The sequence below is a fragment of the Gracilinanus agilis genome, chromosome 3 (assembly GCF_016433145.1).
Source record: "Gracilinanus agilis isolate LMUSP501 chromosome 3, AgileGrace, whole genome shotgun sequence".
Lineage (NCBI taxonomy): Eukaryota > Metazoa > Chordata > Mammalia > Didelphimorphia > Didelphidae > Gracilinanus > Gracilinanus agilis.
Window position 1 is genome coordinate 3,778,422 of NC_058132.1, and position 26,430 is coordinate 3,804,851.

Consider the following 26,430-nt stretch of genomic DNA (forward strand, 5'->3'; position numbering starts at 1 on the left):
GCCGGCGGGCAGGCTGGGAAAGGCTCCTCTTGGACCTGTCGGGCTGAACCTGAACACCTGAAAGAGCCTCGAACAGGTTCTGGGGAGCAGAAGGTTTTCACCAGGCAGGAAGGCCGAGCTGATGATTCTTCCTGGGCCATGGCTGAACCTTTGCGTTGCCACCTGTTTCAGCATCGTTGTCGTTGGACACCCCCTTTCCTCTCCCAGGGAGCCAATCAGGCCTCAGACCAAATCCTGCTCTGCTCCAGTCACTGGAAGATGGGGGCCATCTTTGCCCTAAGCTACCCCCCAACCACAGGAAGTTGGTGTCTGCCAGAGCTCAGGCTGGAGTCAGGGAGGCCTGAGATCACCCTCTGCAGGACCCTGGACAAGTCACTTTAGCCTGCTTGCCTCAGTTTCCTCCCCTGTCCAATGGGTTGCAGAAGGTCACAGCAAAGCTGCCCAGCCTCTGCCCAGAAAGCCCCAAAGGGGTGGAAGAGTCAGACAGGCCTGACCAGCCTGAGCCCAGCAGCCCTGCAGACAGACACACAGACACCCCCAGACTGTCCTCTGTCCATCCAGGCTCAGAGCCTGGGCTCAGAGGCTGCTGCTGCCTTCTGTGGCCTCCTCAAGGACAGGAGGGGAGTTCCTGGGCCTCCTGGGCTGGGGGCGCTGCTGAAGGAGACCCTCCTGAGCTGGTCCAGAGGCCTCAGGCTTTAGGCCCAGAGTCCCACCCAGAGGAAGCAGCTCTGTTTGCCCCCAGATCCACTCTGGAACCCCTTCCACAGCCCCCAGGCTCAGGCTCGGATTCTCTGGATGTCACAATGGGGGAAACTGAGGTAAAGGCTAGGGAAGGGCTTTGGCCAGCCTCCCCCAGCTGGGCAGGGTCTGAGGCCAGGTTTGAACCCAGATCTTGGGGGTTCCAGGCCCAGGAGGGCAGCCCCAGAGTCACCTGATTCCTCCAACTGGGGATGGAGTTTGCCCCGCCTTTGGGGAGTCCCCCCAAAGCAGAAGCAGCAGCAGGATGTTCAGAGAGCTCCCTGGAGGAGGGAACTGTGGGAGGGGGGCCTGGGCCTGGGCTGTCAGCTGCTGTCCCCTGCCTCAGTTTCCTTCTCTGTCAGAAGGGAGATCCTAGCAGCCCCTCCTCAGGTCCTGGGGAGGATGGATCCATTCACTGATCAGTCCATCAAGAGACACTTATTAGGCACCTGCTGTGTGCCAGGCTCTAGCCTGAGGCAGCCTCCAGTGTAAAGAAGCAGCAGCAGGGCTGGAGGGGAAATGGGGGCGGGGAGGAGGCTGCAGCCCCCCAGGCTGGGGAACATTTCCTGTATGACCCCCTCCCCCAGCAGGGGGCTAAACCCAGGGCCCAGGCTGCGGGACTCCATTTCCCAGAATGCCTGTGTCATTACATCCTGGGAGTCCTGGCCCTTCCCTTGGAGGACTCCATTTCCCAGAATGCCGTTACCTAACTTCTGCCTAATTTTGGCTCCTCCCCACTGTGGCAGCCTCAAAGCATGCTGGGAATCTCCTGTGGGCAGTGTCAGTTCTTGGAACTCTCACAGCTGTGCTTCTTTGATCTTTGCTGGTTGAGAGGGGGATGGGAGGGAGTCAATGCGCAGGCGCGGCTCTGGCTCCTTGCTCTGGCAGTTGAGACTTTCGGCTCTCTACCTTTTGGGGAGTAGAAAGACCGGTTGGGAATTTTGGGGGACGCGTGCGCATGTGCACCAAGATAGGCGGGGCAGAAGCCCCGGGCCCCAGCGTAAGTGCTTGTCGTGGGGGAGGAGCTGTCCCAGTGTGTCTCTGGATTTGTCCACCACTTTAAAGGACCTCCGAAAAGGGACCAACTCGGAAGCGCTTGGTCAGGCCGGGGTGGCTCTGTCTGGACCCGGAGCCATGACGGGGCTTTTCCCTCCTCCCCCTCGGGAGCCGGGAGGCAGCTGGGGGCAGGGCTGTTCTGGGCTCTTCCCCAGAGGGGATCGTTCAGATCAGAACCTGTCTAGGGGACAAGCAGCCCACAGGAGCCTGGTCAGGGGGGAGGGGGGGTGCCTGTGACCACGTGCCAGGGAAGGAGCCCCGATCTCCGGCTATGAGGAAATGGCCGCACGCTCTCCCCGCCCCCACCTGATGTCCTGCTCTCCCTCCAGCCATCCCCACTTTCCTCAGAGGCTGGGGAAGGGCCCAGGAGCCCCTCTGAGTCCTCCCCCTCTCCCCTCCCCCACAGGCGCACAAACGGGAAGTCCCCCCCACCTCTGGGCTCCACCCCCTGAAGGACCCCCGTGTGGCCCCAGCAGAGAGCCCGCAGCCAGAGGGAATGGCGCCCGGGACCCCGAGGCCCCCCTCCCAGGTGAGTGCAGCCCATCCCCGGCCCTGGCCAGGTATGAGGAACTCCAGAGGTGTGACCAAAGGCATCTAAGGGGAAGTAACCTTGAAAGACTCTGGAGGTGATTTGTTAAGCCTTTTCAGACTCCCTTGTTTTATTGACGTTAACTCTTTCAGTTTTGTTCCCCTCCTTATAGTGAACAAGTCTTTATTGGAATTGGAGAAAAGGACTTTTGACTTCAGTGCCCGTATCCTGTCACACTTACCGTATTTGCTGATGGTTTTCAGATTTCAATTTGGTTCTAAGTTTATATATTAGTTTAATCTATTATATTCTGTTGCATTATCTTTATTTGTACCTTCCACTATGACTGTACTGAGGAACATATCATTGTAAACGCCCCCAGGCAACTTGCACAAACCCTTTCCATGACAAAATCATAGGTCCTGCTGGATGCTGGCTTTGCCACCAGATCCATCGAGGTCACATGTTGCCTTATTGGTTTTTTCTTCATTTTTGCCACAAAGACAATGATGGATGGACTCCAGCACACGGGTCACGACCTGTATATGACCTTTGGAGAATTTAATGAGTTAAATATCTCAGTTGATTGTAAGAGGTCTTCAGAAGTGATTTTCAGATATCTAGTAGCACCAGTACCTCTGACTGATCATTTACCTGCCTCTGAGTTCTTTGTAACAAGAGGCAAGGGTCCATTTAGTAGTTGAAGTGAAGGGCAATAGCACTGGTTTATCTCTCCATTTCCACATTTATTAAAAATGTAGTGGATGAGGCATCTGAAGTGATTTTCACTATTTAGCCCTTGGCTCCACGTTTAAATGGATGGGACATATTGAGACAGGTCTCTTGCACTGTTACAGTCTCATACAAGAGGGAGAGAGGTCCTCAAAAAGGGGCTTAGTTACCCTGTAATGGGTTATAATCTCATCCAGGAGGTGGGAAGGATTTTCCTGGGAAGCCTGGTAGCTTCTGAATGGGTTTGTAAGTCTTCAACTTACTCTACTCTTCTACCGGAATGATCTAAATTTTAGACCCAAAAGGTTTTCATCAGCAGTACGCAGATTTGTGTTTTTCTGAGCTCTCTTGCCAAATTTAGGAATGATGGCAGTAATAGACTTCGTTAAAAAATATTTCAGCTTAGGTTGAAAGATTGGCTAGATCTGTAGAACTTGTGGCAAGTATCCAAGAATTCATAGGTTTTTTTAAAATGTCACACAGCAACACATGTGAATCCTAATAATACTGAGTTTGTTTGCTGTTGTCATTACCTGGGCTATTATGACTTTGGGGAATTTTGGTACTTCTTTGAATGTGCATTACCTGATGTACTACTGTTTTATAAAGCTGTTACTTGGTGAAAATCATTTGCACTCACACTGTGGATCATGGCCACAGGAAACCTTCTTTGGTGGGCTTTCTCAAGGATTTCTGAATTCTTGAATTGGATAGGACTTAAATTTTGTGGAACTTAAAAATTAAGCCTCTATTTTATCTTCAGTCTGAAAGCTAGCAGACAAGTTCTAAAGGTCCTTTGTAATGTCAAAGACCTACACTTAACAGCTGAATAAGTTTGGGGCCAGTGGTCTGGGAAGAAGAAGGTTTGATCAAAGTCAGGAAGGAATTGGAAATGAGCTTCTTTCCTAGGCATCCTGTGGTGCTGTTGTGTTGCTAACCATTTCCCTTTATCTTGTGTTAAATTTAAATGAATATCAATAACTCCAAGTATTATTATTTTATGAGATTTATTAGTAATCACTTGAAGTAGAAGAAATAAAAGAACAAAGTACAAACCTTAAGAATAACCAGGTGAGTAAACTTTCCTGGCAAGCTCTGCCCCCAGCCTCCACAGCCAAGTTCAGAGAAGGAGAGAGAGGGGATGGGGTTACATCAAAATATATCTTCCCTTCCTTAGCATGTAAAGTGAAAAGTATAATAATAAAAGAGAGCCAGTTGACCAATATTATGATAGAAGGGAGAGAGAGAGAGAGAGAGAGAGAGTTTGAGGTGAGACTCTCTTCTAGCTCTCCCCTCCTGCCATATATAGACTCTGAGACAAAACTGGGTGACCTGGATGGTCATGCGGCTCCACAGAAGTTGAGAACCAGGCTTCTCTATAAGATGAAGTATTGGGTGCCCCAATCCGATTCTGAATGAGGGTGGGGTACACACAAGCCTCCCCCCCCCCAGGTCAGTCAACTTCACAGCGGGTGGCCTGGCTTCAAGATGGAGACAGCCAGACCAAGCTGTGATTCCCCTCCCCCTCATCTCTCAGGCACTCTGGAATGCTACCTGACTAATGAATGGCTTTTATTGATATCAATATAGGGATTGGGGAAAGGGGTGAAGGGTAGAGGGATTTGGGGTGCCCTCTTCTCTATTTCTATGGGGTCCATCACTCGGGTGGGAACCCTAAGGGTCTCTCCCTTTGTCCCTTTGTTATGCCCAGAGGAGTATCCCAATAAATGAGTCTTGAGCCAACAACAAGATGCAAAGGGACTTTATTGTCTAGCTGGAGCTAGGGACTCTCAGGAAAAGTTAGTGAGGGACCCCCAGCTGTGCCTGGGCTGGAGTTTTTATGGAGGAGTAGTCTGAAGGGTAGAAGAATGTCTTTAGGTTGGGAAATCCTGCAGATAAGGGGAATGTCCTAAGGTATTCTTGTAGATAAGGGGAATATCTGCAGGGAGGAGGTCCTGGGGAGAAGGGGAAGGTCTGCCAGGTAGATAAGGTCCAGCCCTGGAGAGGGGGGTCTGCAAGGTTGGGATTCCAGTGGATAATAAGAATGGGGCCCATAATGTCATGCAGGGGTCTGGATTTTTAATTCTGACTCTTTCTAGGTTCCACACCTTCTCCTTCTGTTTCTATTTCTATCCTTTTCTATAATTGTAAGTTAGACTGCAAAGGGTCTCTCAGCAAGGTTGGGTAATGGGGAAGGAGCCTAAGAGAATTGCTCCCAAAATGGAGTCTAGACACTTAGCCGGCTCCTTTGTGCAAGTCTTGCTGGGTGAGAAGTGATGGGATGCCTTTGACAGGGAATCCGGGTTTCAGTGTCCAAAGAAAGATCCTCAGGAAGCCCTCAGGACTGGATCCAAGCTGAGATGTTCTCCTCCCTCTCTCCATCCTCTGCCAGAAGTTCTTCCCCTTCCCTTCCTCTCCCGGAGCTTTTCCCAGAATCCTCTCTGCTCTCAACTGTCAGTAACTGTGGCCAACGGCCCTCTTCTGGCTCTTTTTGTCCCATCGTCCATCCTTACGGTATCCCGGTTTGTGAGTATCACTATTTCCTATTCCCATCTCATGTTCCCCCTCCCTCCTGAATAATACGTCCTTATCTTGTCACTATACTAATGATCTACCCAATTCTCAGATGGCTTTGGGAGAGCTCGGTGAGGGGACGAGGGTTGTGTGATGTTATACGGAGGTCACTCATGTCTATTGGGTGGATATGAAGATGGAGCCCAGAGAGATCCTAGGATGGCGCTTCTCCTTTATAGCAGTTGCCCAGGCAGGATCCTGCAGGTCAAAGTGTTTTATCCCTCAGGACCCACCTGAGTTAATTGATATGAATTATTGGGCTCTTCAGCTGAGGTAACGTTGGTCATCTGACTGCGGGACTCCCTTCCCAAATAAGTTTTGGAAACCAATTCAGGAAGGGGCTTTAAACTGAATATATTTGATACAGAAGGATAAGGGTAAAGGACTGAGGTATTGGGAGACCCTCCTTTAAATGGACACAATGAATCTCTTAACAGCAGGCAATGAAGAATCAAGATGGCAGCTTCCCTCTGGTGCAGCCTGGCCAGGGCTAAACCAGAGCAGGCAAACTGTGGGGAAATCTTCAGCTTCTTCTTCAGTAGATCTTAAGCCTGATCAGTTGAGATTTCTGCCCTTTCCGCCCTCTTCTTCTTCTCCTGCCCACTTCCCGGATGCCTCCCGGGCCCTGGGAAGCCTCGATGACTAGATGACGAAGTTCCTAATAACTATTTACACTGTAGACATGTATACATTTTGTTTCTTCACAATCTTCAGACACTCGCTTATTTACACGAGGTTTTGACTAGATACCAGCTTTGTGCTGTGTTTTGTGTTCTCTTTTATGTACTGTGCATGCAAAATACTCTCGTTTTCCAAGCTGTCAATTTTCTTCATGTTGCCCGTAGATTTCTCTTGTATCTTGATGCTCTGTACTGTGGCCGCATTTTCCCTACAGTGTGAGGTTAATTTGTGTTTTTGTGCTATCGCCGCATCAGTCTTATATAAATTGTTTCCTTCTGTCTTCTTCTTTGTGCAATTGTCCCTTTTTTGGCAAAGTTCAAAAGTTTTTCACAGAGTCTTTTCAAGTATTCTTTTCTTGCATCTTTTTTCTTGGTGATTTTCTTGATTTTCTTTTCTTGATGCTTTTCCCCTTCTCTGTTTCTCCATCACATGTTGTCTGTCATCATACATGTTGTCGGACTTGGAATCTCATGTCAAACCTTTGCTGCTTCCTTTGTTCCAGGGACACCCCGAAAACCCCCAGAGCTAAAAAAGGTATAACAAACTGGTCAGAGACACACTCACTGACAGCACCCTGCAGATTTCTGGGTCTCTGGTCTGTTATTTTCTGTAGGTGTCTCCTTCCCTAGTCCTAAAGCCCCTGCCCCATTGTTTTCCAGGCTTTGGCTTCCCTCCAGGGTGAAAGAATCCGTGCAGGATTTTTTAGACAGCCTGGACCTGTTCCCTGGGGGGGCTGTGCGGTTCCCAGGAGCAATCTAGTCCCCAGCATGAGGCTGTGCGCGAAGCAGGGAAGAGCCTGGTCCCTGCTGTTCCCTGAGTGACTCTCCCAGGGCTGTCACCCTCATTCCTGGAGGAGGCTGCAGAGGCCAGATGGGCCCCCTAAGATCAGGGGAGACAAGAGGGTCCCCTGAGGGCTTGGGGGATGGAGGAGGTGTAATGTTGATAGGTTTAGGGGATGGGATTAGATGTTTCATTAGGGCCAGTAACAGATTAAAGTATTTGGGAAGGCCACCCAAGCCCAGTGCAGATAGGTCTGACAGAGCACTAAGATATTAAATAAAAGTTGGTTTAATTAACAAGGGAAAGGTTAGAAGGGATTTGCCTAAACTTAATTTCTAATGGCAACTAGCTAAAACCCAGACCTAAATTTCTCTTCACAGAGATTCCTTCAGAGTGATTTTCCTTGTCTACTCCTCTCCTCACTATCTAAAACCCCAATTCCTGTTCTTGACCAAACTAACACTACCCCCCCCCCCTTTGCTGATTTTAAGGAAAGGGTCTGTGTAAGCCTGACAAAGCCCAAAGAAGGTCCAAGATCCAAAAGGATCCAGGCCTGGTCTCACAATCAGATGCCAGATGGCTCAGGATCACCAGGAACTCAGCAGATATCAACCAGCCAGCAGGGAAGCAGGATAACAGCAGCAGGTAGGATGGGAAGACAAGGTAGAAAACAGCCCCCGGGAAATAGCCAGCCTTTACCAGGTCAAAAGCCCAGAGAGAAAGACCGAGCTCAAGGCCCAACTGCACAATTCCAGAGCCTTTCACTCTGCTGCCCCATGCCTCTGCCCTCTGCAAACTTACACACTTTCCTCCTTAACTTAACTTTTCCTTATGTCAGTGGTCAAGGTTGACCCGTAAAGAAGGGGGGTCAAAAGGGTTCTGAGCAGTCCTGATCCAGAAGCTGCTATTCCTTACCTCGAGAGAGAGCCCCGGAGCCCCTCGTCCCCCCAACCTCCTCTCTTTGCCTCTAAAAACCTATCAGGGCCCATGAGGGGGGGCTCAGAGCCAAGGAGGGCATCTGCAGACTTTGGCCTCCTTTCCTGGCCATCCAATGGAGGCAGATGTGGCTCAGAGACGCCTTGGCCCAGTCTGCTTCTCTGCTGCCCCTCCCTGTGTCTGCATATCTTCATGTACCCATTATTCGGGCTTCCTCTTCCTCCCAGACACCCCCTTTCCTCTCCCAGGGAGCCAATCCTGCTCTACTCCAGTCCCTGGAGGATGGGGGCCATCTTTGCCCTAAGCTACCCTCCAGCCTAGGAAGTTGGTGTCTGCCAGAGCTCAGGCTGGAGTCAGGGAGGCCTGAGATCACCCCCTGCAGGACCCTGGACAAGTCACTTTAGCCTGCTTGCCTCAGTTTCCTCCCCTGTCCAATGGGTTGCAGAAGGCAACAGCAAAGCTGCCCAGCCTCTGCTCAGAAAGCCCCAAAGGGGTGGAAGAGTCAGACAGGCCTGAACAGCCTGAGCCCTGCAGACAGACACACAGACACCCCCAGACTGTCCTCTGTCCATCCGGGCTCAGAGCCTGGGCTCAGCAGCTGCTGCTGCCTTCTGTGGCCTCCTCAAGGGCAGGAGGGGAGTTCCTGGGCCTCCTCCAGGCCTCTGCAGGGTCTTTGGGCCTCCTGGGCTGGGGGCGCTGCTGAAGGAGACCCTCCTGAGCTGGCCCAGAGGCCTCAGGCTTTAGGCCCAGAGTCCCACCCAGAGGAAGCAGCTCTGTTGGCCCCCAGATCCACTCTGGAACCCCTTCCACAGCCCCCAGGCTCAGGCTCTGGTTCTCTGGATGTCACAATGGGGGAAACTGAGGTAAAAGCTGGGGAAGGGCCTTGGCCAGGCTCCCCCAGCTGGGCAGGGTCTGAGGCCAGGTTTGAGCCCAGATCTTGGGGGTTCCAGGCCCAGGAGGGCAGCCCCCGAGTCATTCAATTCCTCCAACTGGGGATTGGGTTTGCCCCGCCTTTGGGGTGCCCCCAAAGCAGAAGCAGCAGCAGGATGTTCAGAGAGCTCCCTGGAGGAGGGAACCTATGGGAGGGGGGCCTGGGCCTGGGCTGTCAGCTGCTGCCCCCTGCCTCAGTTTCCTTCTCTGTCAGAAGGGAGATCCTAGCACCCCCTCCTCAGGTCCTGGGGGAGGATGGATCCATTCACTGATCAGTCCATCAAGAGACACTTATTAGGCACCTGCTGTGTGCCAGGCTCTAGTCTGAGGCAGCCTCCAGTGTAAAGAAGCAGCAGCAGGGCTGGAGGGGAAATGGGGGAGGGGAGGAGGCTGCAGCCCCCCAGGCTGGGGAACATTTCCTGTATGACCCCTCCCCCAGCAGGGGGCTAAACCCAGGGCCCAGGCAGCGGGACTCCATTTCCCAGAATGCCTGTGTCATGACATCGTGGGAGTTTTGGCCCTCCCCCTAGTAAGACTCCATTTCCCAGAATGCCACTTCCAGACTTCTCCCTAGTCTTGGCTCCTCCCCACCGTGGTGGCCCCAAAGCATGCTGGGAATCTCCTGGGGGGCGGTCTCATCTCCTGGAATAAAGGCGTTTCCGACGTTTCTGGTTGAGGGGGGAGGGGAGGGAGTCAGTGGGCCGCGGCGCCCCGCGCTCCCTGCTCTGGTGCTGAGACTTTCAGCTCTTAGACTTTTGGCCTGCGGGAAGCCCCGGGTGGGCCTACTTCTAGTGACCGAGCTTGGGAGTGGCGGGGCGTGTGCACGTGTGCCCAGAGAGGCGGGGCAGGAGCCCCGCTATAAGTGCTCCTGGTGGGGGGAGGGGCTGTCCTAGCGTGTGTCCACATTAAAGGACCTCCGAAAAGGGACAAACACGAAAGTCGCGGGTCGGGCCGCGGCGGCTCAATCTGTACCCGGAGACATGTTGGGGCTTTGCCCTCCCTGCATCTGAGCCAGGATGTAGCTGGGGGCGGGGCTGGTCCGGGCTCTTCCCCGGAGATGCTCTGTTCAGAACCCACGTGGGGAGCAGCAGCCCGCGGGAGCCTGGGCAGGGGGCAGCGGGGGTGGCTGTGTCACATGCCAGGGAAGGAGCCCGGATCTCGGGGTCTGAGGAAATGCCAGCACGCTCTCCCCGCCCCCACCTGATGCCCGTCTCCCCCTCCATCGCCCCCCCATTCCCAGTAGCCCCTCCCCCCCAGTGCAGCTTCTGAATGGACTGAAGCCAAAGATGGCTGGGGGGGGGGGCGGGGTTCTTCCTGGCCAAGCCAAGGCCCTCTCCAAGCCTGAGGCTCCCTGTTCCCCACTGTGGGGGAGGGGCTCCCCTGAGGATGGGAAAGGGCCTGGGAGCCCCTCTGAGCCCTCCCCCCTCTCTCCCTCCCCCACAGGAGCACAAGCAGGAAGTCCCCCCACCTCCGGGCTCCACCCCCTGAAGGACCCCCCTGTGGCCCCAGCAGAGAGCCCACAGCCAGAGGGAATGGCCCCCGGGACCCCGAGGCCCCCCTCCCAGGTGAGTGCAGCCCAGCCCCAGCCCCGCCAGTCTCCCCGCAGCTGGAATCCAGCAGAACTCAGCGCTGTGTCTCCGCCAGGCCTCCAGGGGGCGCCATCCCTGCTTGTCCTCAGGGGGAGCTCCAAGGTCATTCCCGGCTACCCCCCATCCCCCGTGTTCTGGGGTTTCCCGCCTCGGGAGCCCCTGCCTGAAGGAAGTGGCCCAGGTTGCAGCCACACAGGCCCAGGTGCTGCCATTCATTCCTCCCCCCTAGTGTGACGCCCCACCTCAGCGGGGATGGCTGGGGGGGCGTCCCCCAGCTCCAGGGAGGGTCCAGGGACAGGCTGTGCTGCTGAGCTCCAGGCCCTGGGCTTGGGCGGCTCCATCAGGCCTGCCAGGGAGGCTTCAGGGGAGGCCCAGACAGGAAAAGGAGCGTTTTTAGCAGAAGGAAAGGGCTGGGCATGGCGGGCAGGGCTGGAAGGGCTGCTGAGAAGGGCTCCATCCAGGCTCCTTCCTCCAGGCCAGAGGACTCGGGGCTGCTTCGTGGCTCAGGCAGGGGCTCAGCCTTGGCCAGGCCTCTGTGCCTCATTAGACAGGAAAAAGAAGCAGGTGAGGGCCAGGGTCAGGGCAGGGGCTGCTCAGGACATCCGGGCCCTCCTTCTGTCCTCCCTGCAAAGGTAGCCTCCAGGCCAGTCACTGAGGTTCTCCCCCACATTCCCTGCTCACAGCCATTCCTCACTGGCTCCAGGAGGGCCTCAGGGGGAGGTGCTGGGGAATGGGGGGGTGACGGGTCCTTAGCAAAGCCACTAACAGTCTGGAGGGTCCAGAGGACAGCAGGAAGCGGGCTGTGGGGTTTGGTGTCGAGGGCTGGAACCTTGGATCCAGAGTCCTCAGCCCAGTACGAGGTTCAGAGAAGAGAATGGAATGAATCCTCCAGAACTGTCACATGACTTGGGTCACAGGAGCCTTTCTGGGCCACAGTGGTTTGGGAGCTTCCAGCTGGCTAAATACTCCAAGGATCACGCAGTACCTGAACACATCAAAGTTGTTTTCCTGTGATCTCAGGCTGGCTGTAGACTCACCATTCCCAGGGAAGCAGCTCCTTCTGCAGGGCTTTCCTAGATAACTACACAGACCTAAAGCTCTCATTCTCCCAACAGAAGTCTTCAGTATCATTCATTGCTATGATATTCTTTTTTTAATATTTTTTCCCAGAGTTACATGATTCTTGTTCTCTCCCTCCTATCTTCCCCTCCCCCTCCTGGAGCTGACAAGCAGTTCCCCTGGGTTCTACCTATATTATCACTCAAAACCCACTTCCATATTATTCCTTTTTGTAATAATCTTTCAAAACCAAAAACCCCCAATCCTTGCCCATAAAACAGGTGATAAATCATTTGTTTTCTCCTGGATTTCTGCTCCTCCAGTTCTTTTTCTGCTCTGATATTCTAATACACCAAACTCCATCCCTTCCAATTCTGTGTCCAATATTCCACTATTTGCTTGATATCTCATACACAGTGGAATAACCGGGTCTAACTCTTTAAACAGTGTAATTGTAGGCACTGATCTAAAGGCTTCTCTGTGACCACTTGGTTCATGATCTGTAATATAAAGGCTGTACAACAATCTTTTACTGTGTATAAGATCAGTTGTAGGAAATCAAACAGAGAAAATGGGTCCATCACATTTTCCTGTAGAAAATTAGATGTTTGTCCAGACCTGAAGGAATCCAGTGCACTCAGGAGGCAGAAACTAGAGGGGATAGTAGTGAAGGCTGGGGAGGAGCCTGTAAAGGTTAAAATTAATGCTTGAACAATGATTATATGAAATTATGTGGATGCCAGTGTTTATTATATCTTGAGTCAGAAATTTATTTACAAATATATACAAATAGAGAAGAAACAATAAAGAAGAAAAATGTGAGGGGGTTAGAGAGGTTATCTATCCTATCAACCTAAATGTTTTACTCTGGGACTCTTTAATCCAGGCAGAGATTAATTAGCTCTCAACCAGGAAGGCTGGTAGTGAGTAAACACATGACCTTCTCCAAGATGGAAGCTAGTCTCTTCAGAAACTAGGAAAGCAGTCAACCTTTCACTCACCCAAGGAAGCAGTCCAGCAGTCAGAGTGCAAATTGAAACCTAGCTCCAAGCCCAGGATCCAAGTTGCAGTCTCCAGGGAAGCTCCCTGGAAGTCTATCTCCAACCAGAAGATTATCTCCAGAAGACAATCCCCTCAGACTACCTTCTCTAAGACAATCTTCCCTGAAGGAGTTCAAGGCTTGCTTTTTTTGGTGACTTCTTGTCCCTGCCCCTTTTCAGAAGAGCCAATCACAGCTTCCTAATTGCCTAGCACTGCCCAGGGGACAGTATTTGTAGGATCAACTCACCTTCTGAAAATTAAGTTCTTATCAAAAAGATTGACTGATTCCCAGCTGATTGAATATCTAAAGGTGTGAATTCTCTAAGTTCCTTGCTCACTTTTCACCTAGTACTAAGTAGGGTATTTAATCTTTTGTTGATTCAATTCAAAAGTAGACAAAGGAGTGTTAATCTTGTTTTCACAATATAGTGAGGCACTAAGTAGGGGTTTTAAAGTTATTGTTAACTCAGGATAGACTAAAGAATTCTCTTTCACTAGGCTGAGGAATCAGGGGAAATGCAAGATCAGGAGATGGGGAATCTCCTGTGAGGAACAAGAAAGGGCCCAGTGGCACTGGATTCATAAAGTATGGAAGGGAATAAGGGGAGAGGATAGGAGAGAGTGAGAGTCTTGTAGGTGGCTGCCCAGGTGGAATACCAAGCCCTGGGTTGGTTTAGATGCCTAAGAGGAGTCTAGACTGAAGAGGGTTCATTCTGGTGGCAGTGGCATTCCAGATAATAGAGGGCAGAGCTTGGAGTGGAGAGGCTGGCAGGATCCTGAGGTCCTGACCTTGTGTGCCATTGGAGGACAGCTGTGATCACAGGATGTCAGAGGCAGGACAGTTAGGGCCTTGGGGGCTACCAGGAACCACCCACAGGAGACAAGTTCCAAACAAGAAGCTGTCTTCTTTCCTTGGGACTGAGGTCTCTGCATTCTTCCCTTTAAGCCCAGATTTCTGTGCTTTTTTTTGGGACTGAAATCTTTCTCCCAATTGATTCTAGCTGTATCTGAATGAAGACCTTTTGCTTCCCCTGCTTCTGGTGGCTGCCCTTTCCACTGGGCCTTGTCTTTCCCGTCTTAACTCTTTGAATGTCCTTCAGATATGTCAGGAGCAATTCTCCCAGACCTGGCTCCAGGGGCAGTTCTCTACTCCTGCTACTGTTGTGGGAGAGGAATGCTGGTTCTAAGCCAAGGAATTGCAGCTCCGACCCATTCCTCTCAAGACATGAAGGTGTCTATTGAAGGAAATTACACTTAGTGTAGTCATGGGACTGGAAAAAGCCATTGCATGGGGATTGAATAGCTCCTGTATAACTGTAGAGGACAGTGGAATGGCCCCTATGGTTTTTCAGGTTTCTAGATTGTTTTGAGGTTCTGGCGAATTGTGTCTTCCAATGCTTGGAAACTTTCAGCCTTTCCTCAGACTATTCCTCTCTTGGATATTCCAGGCTGAAAAATAGGGAATGGGTTTGGAAGGGGTGAGATGAAGGAGTTTCTAATAACAATTTTACTCTGTGTTTTCCATGGAGCAAATTGGAAAAGTAGAAGAGCCCCATGTAATTGGAATCTTGCACAGAGGTAGATGGAATGTTGCAGAGAGATTTGAAGGATAGGAGAGGCAGTTGGAAAGAGAGCAGAGGCTTCTGGGAAAGGAACGGTCTCACAGAGGTTCCTTCCTGGACCCTGAACTGGACAGAGCTGTTTCTCACTGGAGAAACTGAATCCCCTGAATACCTGATAATTTCCCAACCTTTACCTTGTACTTGAAACACCTATGGATAATATCTGTTGCTCTTAGACAACAACCTTAAGAGGACTGGCTGAACATTTTCATTGGCTTGAGGGACAGAAAGCACACTGAGCCAGTCCGAAGAAGAACTTGTCTCTGTGCCAATCTATATAAAGATATTTGTGACCTGTCATTTTCCTAAATTAGGTTAGCAACATAGGAAAGAAGGAGGAACTGAAGAACGCTTTCTGGTCAGAGCCTTTTGGTCTTTGACTTAGGCCAAAAGAGACTCCAAACCAATCTTGAGTTTAGACTAGGGCATTCCTGGTCCCACTCTCCAAATCCTTTCCTTGAACCTGTATATTAAACCATCTTTTTAGTTGAAAAATCTAATGCAGTCAGATAGTACCTTTGTGAGGGAAAAGAGCTTGAAAGATGAAGGGTTTTATTAAGGGGAAGAACTCTCTTTAATCTCAAGTTAAATCAAGTCTTGGGGTGCCCAAAATTGCTCTTCCTCTAGCAGGTGCTTGGCCAGGAGGGACATTTGGGGAATGTTAGGCATAAAAACAAAGCCCTTACCAAAAGCCAAATTCAATTCCTTCAGTCTCCTCAGCATGGTGCAGGTCCCTGTTTGACCTTGTACCTTCATCATACCACACAATGATAGAGAACAGCCATTGTCTCTGTCAGAAAGGAAAGAGGTTTCCCTTGAGGTCAGCTAGTCAGTTCATCTTGATCAGAGCCAAATAACATCATCTAAGGAACCTATTTTTTGCCTTTTCATACTCTAGTACTTAGGTTTATCTTCTCCATTAGAGATCTAGGTTTTACAGAGGGCAGCCATTAGCATTTGCCCAAATGGGAAGGGAGTCTCCCTAAGAGTTTGATCATTAACTCCCTCAAACCAACCTACAAATCAATCACACCAGGGATTCCCCCCTCTCATCCTTTTAATACCTGCCAAGAGGCGTGTTTTTGTCAGATCTGACCACTACCTTGTCAGTTATTCCTCTGTCAGTCTCTTAACTTCTTGACCCTTGATCCTCAGTTTTCCATAGTTACAGGGCTCTACTTAGATCCTTTGCTTTTCACAAATGAACTGTTTTTGAAAAATTAATGTTGCGGGGGCAGGGGGTGATGAAGGGGAAAGTAAGAGCATGAATCATGTAACCATGTTAACTTTTCTAAAAAATAAATATTATTAAATGTTTAAAAAAAAGAATTAATGTTGAATTGTGATATTTTTGTGGAATAAATTTCCCTTTAACCTGGCTAAGTTTGGAGCTCCAGATTTGCTATCCCCTTCATCCCAAGTTATGAAACTAAGGGGGAACCTCCTTTCTTATGTTAAGCTCAAAGGATTAAGGGCAGTTCTATGTGAAGAATGAGTCAAACTTTCTTTGTCTATCAATCAGCAACTTCTAAATTAACAAAAAACTTCAGCACTGATACTTAAGTAAGAATGTTGCAAGTCACTTGCTAAAGTGAGTGATAACTCCAGAGGCCCCTGCCCTGCCCCTGGGCAGTGCTAGGTAAATTGAAAGACTGCAATTAGTTCCTGTAAAGTGGAAAAAGGGACAGGAAGTGATGTGAAAAAAAAGGACTACAAAAAATCCTGAACTTCCTGTCCAAGGGATTTTTCTCCTTTGGAGCTTCGCCTTGTGACATGGCCTTGGAACTTCTTCAGTCTTGCTCTTGTGACTTCCCCCTGGATCTTCTCCTTGGGACTGCTCTTGAGACTTCACTTTTTGAACTTCTCCCTGGATCCTGGGTCAGTGAGCTGGGTGAGTAGCTGGCCTTCCTTTCCTGACTTCTGGAGAGATTGGTTCCAGAGAGACCTTCCTTTCCTGGAGGAGATTGCTTTGGGAGAATTCTTGCTGAAGACATCATGAGACTTCTGGCTGAGGATTACTGTAAAATCTAGATGGGAACAAGGGAGGTGGGGAAACCCTGCAGGGGCTAAGCCCCACACCAGAGCAATGCTTAGGGTCACAGGCTAGATGATTCTCTACCTTCTTATATTTTCCCACTTTCACTCTTTCCACCTCTTTGTAAATAAAACTACTAAAAGTAATTTTATTTAACTTATAATATCTTTAAATTGGTGACCACAATATTACTATAGAATTCTCGTATTTAGTATAAAACCTAAATTTTAAATTCTTACACCTGTCAAGCCTCAATGAAACTTGACACTTTCTGAGAGTGTGCTAGGGCAGCCACAAGGCTGAGGAAAGCTTGGATTGACACCTTCATTATATGGGCAATGACCTGCTTCTCCTGTGATGAAGTAATGAGGGAGGAGTTGAGGTCTCCTAAGCCCCCTTTCAGTGGTTATTTATGAATCTGATATGTTAGGGGATGTCTAGGGGAGGGACTGAGTAGTGAGCTCTCCAGGGAAATACATTATATATAATGTAAGGCGTAAAAAGGGGTATTTTTTGGATAAATATTCAAAGGATTGGTTGATGTGGAATTGAATGAATATCAATTCCTAATGAGAAAATCATAAGTAAAAATGACTTTTATGGTAGTTTATTTACAGATGAGAAGAGAGAAAGTAAGAAATTTAGAGGATAAGAGAAGATAATTTAACGCACTAATTAATTTTCTCCAGCCCCTGGTAGGATTGACTAGTCCTCAATTGGAGAAAATTCAGCCTTGAGTCAAGGGTCCAGGCCCGAAGGACAAAGGCTGGAGATGAATGAAGCAAAAGCTTTGGTCAGGAAACCTTTCTTGAAAGATGAGTTCCTTCAGAGAAATCCAGGAAAAGCCAGTTTTTGCACTCAGCATGTGTAATTCTAATAAAAGAGACTTAAAATCAGTCTCACCACATACAAACTCCCAGCCAGACAGCCAAAGCTCCTTCAGGTCCAAGACACAAACAAGAAGAGAGCTACAGGAGGTTGTAACTCCCTTTAAAATGTACTTCTTTTTCATCACTTCCTGTGCCTTCCTCCTAGTTTACATGCCCAATTACAACAGATGCTTTGCTTAGGACTGGCCAGGGGATCAATTCTAATTTGTCACCCACTTTAGCACACGTGGGTCACAGACCTCCCCACTTGTGAATTAAGTGGGGTTGTTTACAAACTTTTGGTGATTAAATCTAAGAATGGACAGGGCAGATTTAATTTCATTATCACAATGATGTGTGTGTTAGAGAGAGAGAGAGACAGAGAGAGACAGAGAGAGAGAGACAGACAGACAAAAGACCTGTGCTAGAGGAGAGAACTACCGTTTTCCTTTCTTTTTGATATTGGCAAGTCACCTAAACACATTAAATGACCAGTCAATTCATAAATTATTTAAAATGAAGAAATTCTGCCTCTTGAGTATTCCACTCATTACATTCAAAGTATCTTTCTTTTGAATTAGCTCAATCCTCAATCCCAGTTAATAAAATGTTATATTTTAAAAAGATGAACGCCCCTTCATTTCCTCATCATATTTACTCTTCTTTCTGTGTAACTAAATATAAAATAACTGAATATATTCCTGTAACAAATGATATCCATCATAAAGCAAAGACTGGATGTTTTGGCTATGGTACATCCTATTCAGTGGTTCCCCAAATTCTCAATGTAACACAAAGCTGTGCTTCTTCACTTAGCTAGAGTCAACATCTGATCCCATATAACTCTAAGGAATTCTCTTCATGCTTTTGTCTGGATAAGAATATTTCAGCCTTTTAAGAAATGAAGTTGAGAATTCCTTTTTTTTTTTCTCCTTATTAATCAGTACATGCTCCATTCTCAGAAACTCTTCAAAAAGATGTTATCAGATCAACTCTGACAATTGTGATTAGGAGGAATTTCAGATCACCTTCTCTCTTTCTCCTCTACAGAATCTCCCACCTCACTCAGAGAGCACTTCCCATCTCCCTGATTCCATAGGGAAAAGCTTTTCAGAGTAAGACACTTCTCCAGGTTTTACTCTTCCAACATCAATCTTACTTCAGACAAAACATGCTTTTGTCAGTATTCCACTTGACTCTGAATGAGTAGTCTCCAGTGCTGGCTCTGACACTCTTCAAGGTTAGGAGTTTGGGTAAATCCTTTGTGTGCTTCAGTTTCTTCCACTCTGATGAGAGTTATACTATATGAATTCTGAAGGTTTAGTTCTAACTCATGACTTTTGCTGGTTCAGGGGTCAGTAACCCTCAAAGATGTGGCCGTGTACTTCACCCAGGAGGAGTGGCCCTTATTGGACCATTCTCAGAAAGAGCTGTACCTGGAGGTCATGCTGGAGAATGTGCAGAATCTACTCTCTGTGGGTAAGGACCATTTCTTCTGTTATCCCTGAATCTGCCTTTAAGGGATTGTCATCATTCCATGCCAGATATACAGCATATTTAGTCTTTGTCAATGATTAAAAAGTAAAACTGTTGGTCTCTGCCCTGGGTTCTCCTCCTGCCTGCTTTTCATGAAAATAATCAAATTAATAAGAATCCAAATCATTCCCTAGTTGACAAATGGTGAAAAGTTATGAATAAGCAATTTTCAGATGAAGAAATAAATCAAAGCTCTCCCTAACCATATGAAAAAATGTTCTAAATCCCTCTTAATTGGGGAAAAGTAAATTAGAAGAACTCTGAGGTACCGCCTCAGCCTTACCAGATTGGCCAGTATAACAATAAAGGAAAATGACAAAGAATGGAGTGAATACATCAAAATTAATTGGCATTGCTGGTGGAGTTGTGAACTCATCCATCCATTCTGGAGGGCAATTTGGAATGACTGCCAAAGGGCTATAAAAGAATGCACCCCTTTTGATCCAGTAATACCAATACTAGGTCTATATCCCAAAGAGATCAGAAAAAAGAGGGGAAAGGAGCTACTTGTAGGAAAATATTTGTATCTGGTCTTTTGGTGTTAGCAAAGAATTTGAATTTGAATACATATCTATTAGTTGATGAATGGCTGAACAAATTGTGGTATGTGATAGAGATGGAATGCTATTGTGCTGTAAGGAATCGTGACCAGGATGATTTCAGAAAGAGCTGGAAAGACTGACATGAACTGATGCAGAGTGAAATAAGCAGAACCAGAACAAGTGCATAGTAACAGTAATATTGTGGAATGATCAACTGTGATAGACTTGGCTATTCTCAGTAATACAATGATCCAGTAAAATGTTTTAGTTGTTGATTTGGGTTTTTGTTTTTAGGTTGTGGTTTTATATTCTTATTCACTTACAAAACTAAACAATAAAAAAAAAACTAAACAATATAACGATCCAAATAATTGACTGTATCAATAAACAAACAGAAATCACATGATTATCTCAATAGACGCAGAAAAACTGACAAAATACAACCTCCATTCCTATTAAAAACAGTAGAAAATATAGGAATAGAAGGGTCCTTCATCAGAACAACAAACAGTATTTATTTAAAATCATTTGCAAGTATCATCAGTAATGAGGATAAGTTAGGAGCCTTCAAGGGAAGCAAGGATGCCCATTATCACCACTGTCATTTAATACTGTACTAGAAACACTAGCTGTAGCAATTAGAGAAGAGAGAAATTGAAGGGATTAAAGTAGACAATGAGGAAACTAAACTATCATTTTTTGCATGTGATATGATGGTATGCATAGAAAAACCAAGAAAATTAACTAAAAAGCTTGTGGAAATCATTAATAATTTTAGCAAAATTGCAGGATACAAATTAAATGCACATAAATCATCAGCATTTCTATTTATTTCCAATAAAACTCAGCATCAAGGGTAAAAAGAAACTCCACTTAAAATCACTCTTGGTAATATAAAATATTTGGGAATCTATCTGCCAAGACAAACGCAGGAATTATATGAACAAAACTACAAAACACTTTTCACACAAATAAAACTACATCTTAATGATTGAAAAAACAATAATTATTCATGGGGAGGATAAGCTAATATAATAAAAATGATAGTCCTACCTAAACTAATTTACTTATTCAATGCCATGCCTGTCAAAGTACCGAAAAACTTTTTTATAGAATTAGAAAAAATTGTAACAAAATTCATTTGGAAGAACAAAATATCCAGAATATTAAGGGAACTAATAAAAAAAAAAGTGAAGTATGGGGGCCTAGCATTACCATGTCTCAAACTATGCTATAAAGCAGTGATCATCCAAACAATATGATACTGGCTAAGAGAGAGAAGGATAGATCAGTGGAATAGACTTGGGATAAATGACCTTAGCAAGACAGTGTTTGATAAACCCAAAGATCTCACCTCACACCTAATAGATTGGACAATATGATAGTAAAGAAAAATAATAAATGTTGGAGGGGTTGTGGCAAAAAAAAAACACAAATGTGTTGCTGGTGAAGTTGTGAATTGATCTAGCCATTCTGGAGGCAATTTGGAACTCTGCCCAAAGGACTTAAAATAATACCCTTTGGTCCAGTAATACCACTACTCGGTTTGTACTGTAAAGAGATAATCAGGAAAATGTTTGTACAAAAATATTCATAGCCATGCTCTTTGTGGTGACAAAAAATTGGAAAATGATGTGGTGTCTCTTGATTGGGGAATAGCTGAACAAATTGAGTTATATGATGGTGAGGGAATACTACTATGCTTTAAGGGATGATGAACTAGAGGATTTCTATGTGAACTGGAAGAACCCCTAGGAGCTGATGCAGTAAAATCAGCAGAACTACGAGAACATTATATACAGAAACTGAAATATTGTGGAATAATATAATGTAATGGACTTTGATAATACAAGGCAATGCCAAGGGACTTATAAGAAAAAATGCTTTCCACATCAAGAGAAAGAACTGTGAAAATAGAAACAGAAGAAAAACAAATGATTAATCATTTGTTTATATGGACATATGATTTGTGGATTTGGGTTTTAAAATGTTGTTCTGTTGCAAAAATTAATAATATGGAAATAGTTATGAATGATACCATTTGTATAACCCAGTGGAAATGCTAATGGGAGCTGGGAGGAGGAGGGGAAAAAAAGAAAAATAAATATGTAAACACGGAAAAATGTTTTAAAACAAAATTTTTTTAATTTAAAATATACAGTAAAAAAAAACATAAACAAAATAGGAGGCAGCTGTGTGGCTCATTAGATTGAGAGCCAGGCCCAGAGATGGGAGGTCCTAGGTTAAAATCTGGCCTGAGAAACTTCCTAGCTGTGTGACCCTGGGCAAGTTTTTTAGCCCCCATTGCCTAGCCCTTACCACTATTCTGCCTTGGAACCTATACACAGTATTGATTCTAAGACAGAAGGTAAGGGTCCTATAAATAAATAAATAACATTATGGAAGAGGAGTACTAAATTATAGCTCACAACCCCTAATTCTGCCTACTCTAGTAGTTCTATGTCCATTGCTGGGTAAGGAAATTCATAATTCTCATTAATTTCCCAGCATCTCTGTGAATTTGATACTCTTATTGTCCTCAATTCATAGTTGAGGCAACTAAGGCAAAGAGAGGTTAAATAACTTGCCCAGGAGCACCCCCTTACCATCTCTCTGAGGCTAGATTAAATTTGTTTTTCTGACTCCCAAGTTCTGATCTTTTCACCCTTTACTACCAGCTACCTTTTATTTCTAGATAATGGAGGTTGTGGAATGTGTCTATCCTTCTATTACAAGATGTAAATAAAGATGGAATTTGCTTACAAATGGTTTCCATGAACTCTGCCCTACTACAAATGTCCCAACAGTGAATACAACAGAAATCATTCTGTAGGCCTTATTTGCATGACCCCTTTCCATTAAGAATTTTTTTTAAATTTTCAAACATTTATTAATATTCATTTTTAACATGGTTACATGATTCATGCTCCTACTTTCCCCTTCACCCCCCCGCTCTCACCCCACCCATGGCCAATGCACATTTCCACTGGTTTTAACATGTGTTATTGATCAAGATCTATTTCCAAATTGTTGTTAGTTGCATTGGTGTGGTAGTTTCGAGTCTACATCCCCAATCATGTCCACCTCATCCCATGCGTTCAAGCAGTTGTTTTTCTTATATGTTTCCTCTCCTGCAGTCCTTCCTCTGAATGTGGGTCACATTCTTTATCATAAATCCCTCAGAACTGTCCTGTGTCATTGCATTGCTGCTGGTACAGAAGTCCATTACATTCGATTTTACCACAGTATATCAGTCTCTGTGTACAGTGTTCTTGTGGCTCTGCTCCTTTCGCTCTGCATCAGTTCCTGGAGGTCTTTCCAGTTCACCTGGAACTCCTCTAGTTTATTATTCCTTTTAGTACAATAGAGACGGAAGGGAGGATCAGTGGAATAGACTTGGGGTTATTGACATCAGCAAGACAGTGTATGATAAACCCAAAGAGCCCAACTTTTGGGACATGAATCCATTAAGAATTTTTAAAATTTTTCACTGTTGAACACTTGCTTCTTTTTATGTCCAGCACTTCCAGTTTCTAAAGAAAATTTTATATCCTGTATTCAGCAAGGGGAAGCACCATGGCTGTTAAAGCAAAAAGACCCAAGGAGCTCTTGTTATTTTTTGTAGTGAAGTGACTGCTAAACTTGGGGACTGGCAGACCACCACTGAAGCATGCTGTTCATTTCCCAAGAGATGGATGATGGACTCCGTATAGCGTATGAGACACAATATATTGTAGCTCATAAAATAAGATGAACATTTAGTGTGTCTACACTAAATGGCATAATATCTTTGCATCTGTAGAGAAAAGAAAAAAACATTCCACTTGAAAATTACTGCATGAGAGTTAAAAAAAGGTGAAGTTGTTTCTCTGCTTAGCTGATAAAATTTAAAAAAAAAAACTTGTTTCTCTTGTATAAATTTGAAAACTCCTTTTGGGGAAATTGAATAAAAATCAGTTTATTTTCTGCAATCACAGAAAAGCACTCTAAACTGGATAAAGCATGTTCAGGCACAGGGTTTGATTCGAAATCTCTCTGCCAGGAAATTGGTAAGGTCATTCCTCCATTCTTTATTCATGTCATGAGTTGCAAACTATGATGAGAATCTTGGGCCTGCCTGTGTCCCAGGTCCATTGTGAGAGTTCATTATTATTGTATGTGAAAGTCTCTCTAAAATCATCTATCTTGCAGATATGATGAATTAGCATATCCAATGACTGGTTCCTCTTCTTTAAATTTGAAAACTCCTTTTGAGGAAATAGAATGAAAATCAGTTTACTTTCTGCCATCAGAGAAAAGAACTTCTATTTCTTTGTGTTCTCCTTCCTTCTGTGTTTATATCATTATTTGTTTTCTTCAGAGGCTGAGACTACTTTTGAAGTGAAGGAGATGACTACAAAGCTGAGTCTTTTTGTGGAAAGATGTGGCCCCCAAAGATGTATGAATGAGGGTCCCTTTGACTTCATTTTGAGAGAAATCTTTAACTTTAATATCAAGGCAAATAAAAATCCAAAGAGTGACAGTGTATTTGATGAGACTACAGAGAAATTCAACCAATATTTAATCCTCAATCAGTATATGAAATTGACCTCAGGAAATGACTGTTGTCAAGATAGTGAATATGTCAAATGCCCTCCAGAAGAAGTAGGATTTATTCAGTCACCTGGGAAACCTCCTGAAATGCCCATGTATCAAGGTGATCTAGAGGGAATGGCCCTTGAGTGTAGTTCAGACCTCGTTAGACATCAAAAAAGGAAATATGTAAAGATGGTTTCTATGAATGATGAAGGTGGGAAACCTTCCAGTCAGAACTCTGAACTTGTTGCACATCAAATAATGCACTGTGGAGAGAAACCTTATGAATGTAAACAGTGTGGAAAGGCTTTCACAGAGAGGGGCTCTCTTGCTAAACATCAGAGAATTCACACAGGAGAGAAACCTTATGAATGTAAACAGTGTGGAAAGGCTTTCACACAGAGGGGCCATCTTGCCAGTCATCTGAGAATACACACTGGAGAGAAACCTTATGAATGTAAACACTGTGGAAAGGCTTTCCCAGATAGCAGCTCTCTTGCTAGACATCAGAGAATTCACACAGGAGAGAAACCATATAAATGTAAACACTGTGGAAAGTCTTTCACTCAGAGGAGCTCTCTTGTTACACATCAGAGAATCCACACTGGAGAGAAACCTTATGAATGTAAACAGTGTGGAAAGGCTTTCATATATAGTAGCTATCTTGCTACACATCAGATAATCCACACTGGAGAGAAACCTTATGAATGTAAACAGTGTGGAAAGGCTTTCACACAGAGGGGCTCTCTTACTAAACATCAGAGAATTCACACAGGAGAGAAACCTTATGAATGTAAACAGTGTGGAAAGGCTTTCACATATAGTAGCTATCTTGCTACACATCAGATAATCCACACTGGAGAGAAACCTTATGAATGTAAACAATGTGGAAAGGCTTTCCCAGTTAGCAGCTCTCTTGCTCGACATCAGAGAATTCACACAGTAGAGAAACCTTATGAATGTAAACATTGTGGAAAGGCTTTCACACAGAGGAGCTATCTTGCTACACATCAGAAAATCCACATTGGAGAGAAGCCTTATGAATGTAAACAGTGTGGAAAGTCTTTCCCAGTTAGCAGCTGTCTTGCTCGACATCAGAGAATTCACACAGGAGAGAAACCTTATGAATGTAAACATTGTGGAAAGGCTTTCACACAGAAGAGCTATCTTGCTGCACATCAGAAAATCCACACTGGAGAGAAGCCTTATGAATGTAAACAGTGTGGAAAGTCTTTCACAGAGAGGGGCTCTCTTGGTGTACATCAGAGAATTCACACAGGAGAGAAACCTTATGAATGTAAACAGTGTGGAAAGGCTTTCACACAGAGGAACACTCTTGCTCAACATCAGAGAAGCCACAGTGGAGAGAAACCTTTTGAATGTAAACACTGTGGAAAGGCTTTCATACAGAGGAACACTCTTGCTACACATCAGATAATCCACACTGGAGAGAAACCTTTTGAATGTAAACACTGTGGAAAGACTTTCACTCGGAAGAGCCATCTTACTCGACATCAGAGAATTCACATAGGAGAGAAACCTTATGAATGTAAACATTGTGGAAAGTCTTTCACAGAGAGGGGCTCTCTTGATGTACATCAGAGAATTCACACAGGAGAGAAACCTTATGAATGTAAACACTGTGGAGAGGCTTTCAGAAAAAGGGACCATCTTGCTATACATCAGAGAATCCACACTGGAGAGAAACCTTATGAATGTAAACAGTGTGGAAAGGCTTTTAAATGGAAGGTCTCTTTTACTGAACATCAGAGAATCCACACTGGAGAGAAACCTTATGAGTGTAAACAATGTGGAAAGGCTTTCACATATAGCAGCTCTCTTGCTAAACATCAGAGAAGTCACAGTGGAGAGAAACCTTATGAATGTAAACAGTGTGGAAAGGCTTTCAACTGGAATTGTAATCTTGCCCTACATCAGAGAATCCACACTGGAGAGAAACCATATGAATGTAAGCAGTGTGGAAAGGCTTTCACAGAGAGGGGCTCTCTTGCTAAACATCAGAGAATTCACACAGGACAGAAACCTTATGAATGTAAACGCTGTGGAAAGGCTTTCACTCAGAAGAGCTATCTTGCTGTACATCAGAGAATCCACACTGGAGAGAAACCATATGAATGTAAACAGTGTGGAAAGGCTTTCACAGAGAGGAGCTATCTTGCTGTACATCAGAGAATCCACACTGGAGAGAAACCTTATAAATGTAAACACTGTGGAAAGGCTTTCACAGTTAGAGGCAATCATACCATTCATCAGCGAATACACACTGGAGAGAAACCTTATGAGTGTAAACAATGTGAAAAGGCTTTCACAGATAACAGCTCTCTTGCTAAACATCAGAGAAGCCACAGTGGAGAGAAGCCTTATGAATGTAAACACTGTGGAAAGGCTTTCACAGATAACAGCTCTCTTGTTAAACATCAGAGAATACACAGTGGAGAGAAACCTTATAAATGTAAAGAATGTGGAAAGGCTTTCACATGGAGTCATTCTCTTGCCAGACATCAGAGCATTCACACTGGATAGAAACTGAATATCATTATTTAGGATAGACTTTCATATAAAGAACCATAGTTGTTTTATATCAG

The 26,430-nt window shown here is 45.6% G+C and overlaps 2 protein-coding genes across 2 annotated transcripts; both read left to right on the forward strand.

The window, feature by feature from the left end:
• Nucleotides 1–1,711: 1,711 nt before the first annotated feature.
• LOC123239375 (zinc finger protein 69-like) lies at nucleotides 1,712–18,679 on the forward strand. Its single transcript, XM_044666646.1, has 5 exons — nucleotides 1,712–1,738; nucleotides 2,201–2,323; nucleotides 7,582–7,735; nucleotides 10,400–10,521; nucleotides 18,524–18,679. Exons 2-5 carry the CDS (start codon nucleotides 2,291–2,293, stop codon nucleotides 18,677–18,679), a joined length of 465 nt encoding a protein of 154 aa, XP_044522581.1. The 5' UTR covers nucleotides 1,712–1,738; nucleotides 2,201–2,290.
• Nucleotides 18,680–24,181: 5,502 nt separating this feature from the next.
• LOC123239761 (zinc finger protein 665-like) lies at nucleotides 24,182–26,197 on the forward strand (the record flags this gene model as incomplete). The annotated part of the gene is made up of 2 exons (XM_044667054.1): nucleotides 24,182–24,749; nucleotides 25,506–26,197. Coding segments are annotated over 2 exons (1,260 nt in total), but the record flags the coding sequence as incomplete, so codon positions are not given.
• Between the last annotated feature and the right edge of the window lie 233 nt (nucleotides 26,198–26,430).

Excerpts from the sequence above, each read along its gene's own strand:
- LOC123239375 (XM_044666646.1), top strand. The coding sequence starts at position 2,291 with ATGGCGCCCGGGACCCCGAGGCCCCCCTCCCAG. Across the intron at positions 2,324-7,581 it reads CCCCGAGGCCCCCCTCCCAG|GAAAGGGTCTGTGTAAGCCT; the intron begins GTGAGTGCAGCC and ends GCTGATTTTAAG. Across the intron at positions 10,522-18,523 it reads CCCCGAGGCCCCCCTCCCAG|GGGTCAGTAACCCTCAAAGA; the intron begins GTGAGTGCAGCC and ends TTGCTGGTTCAG.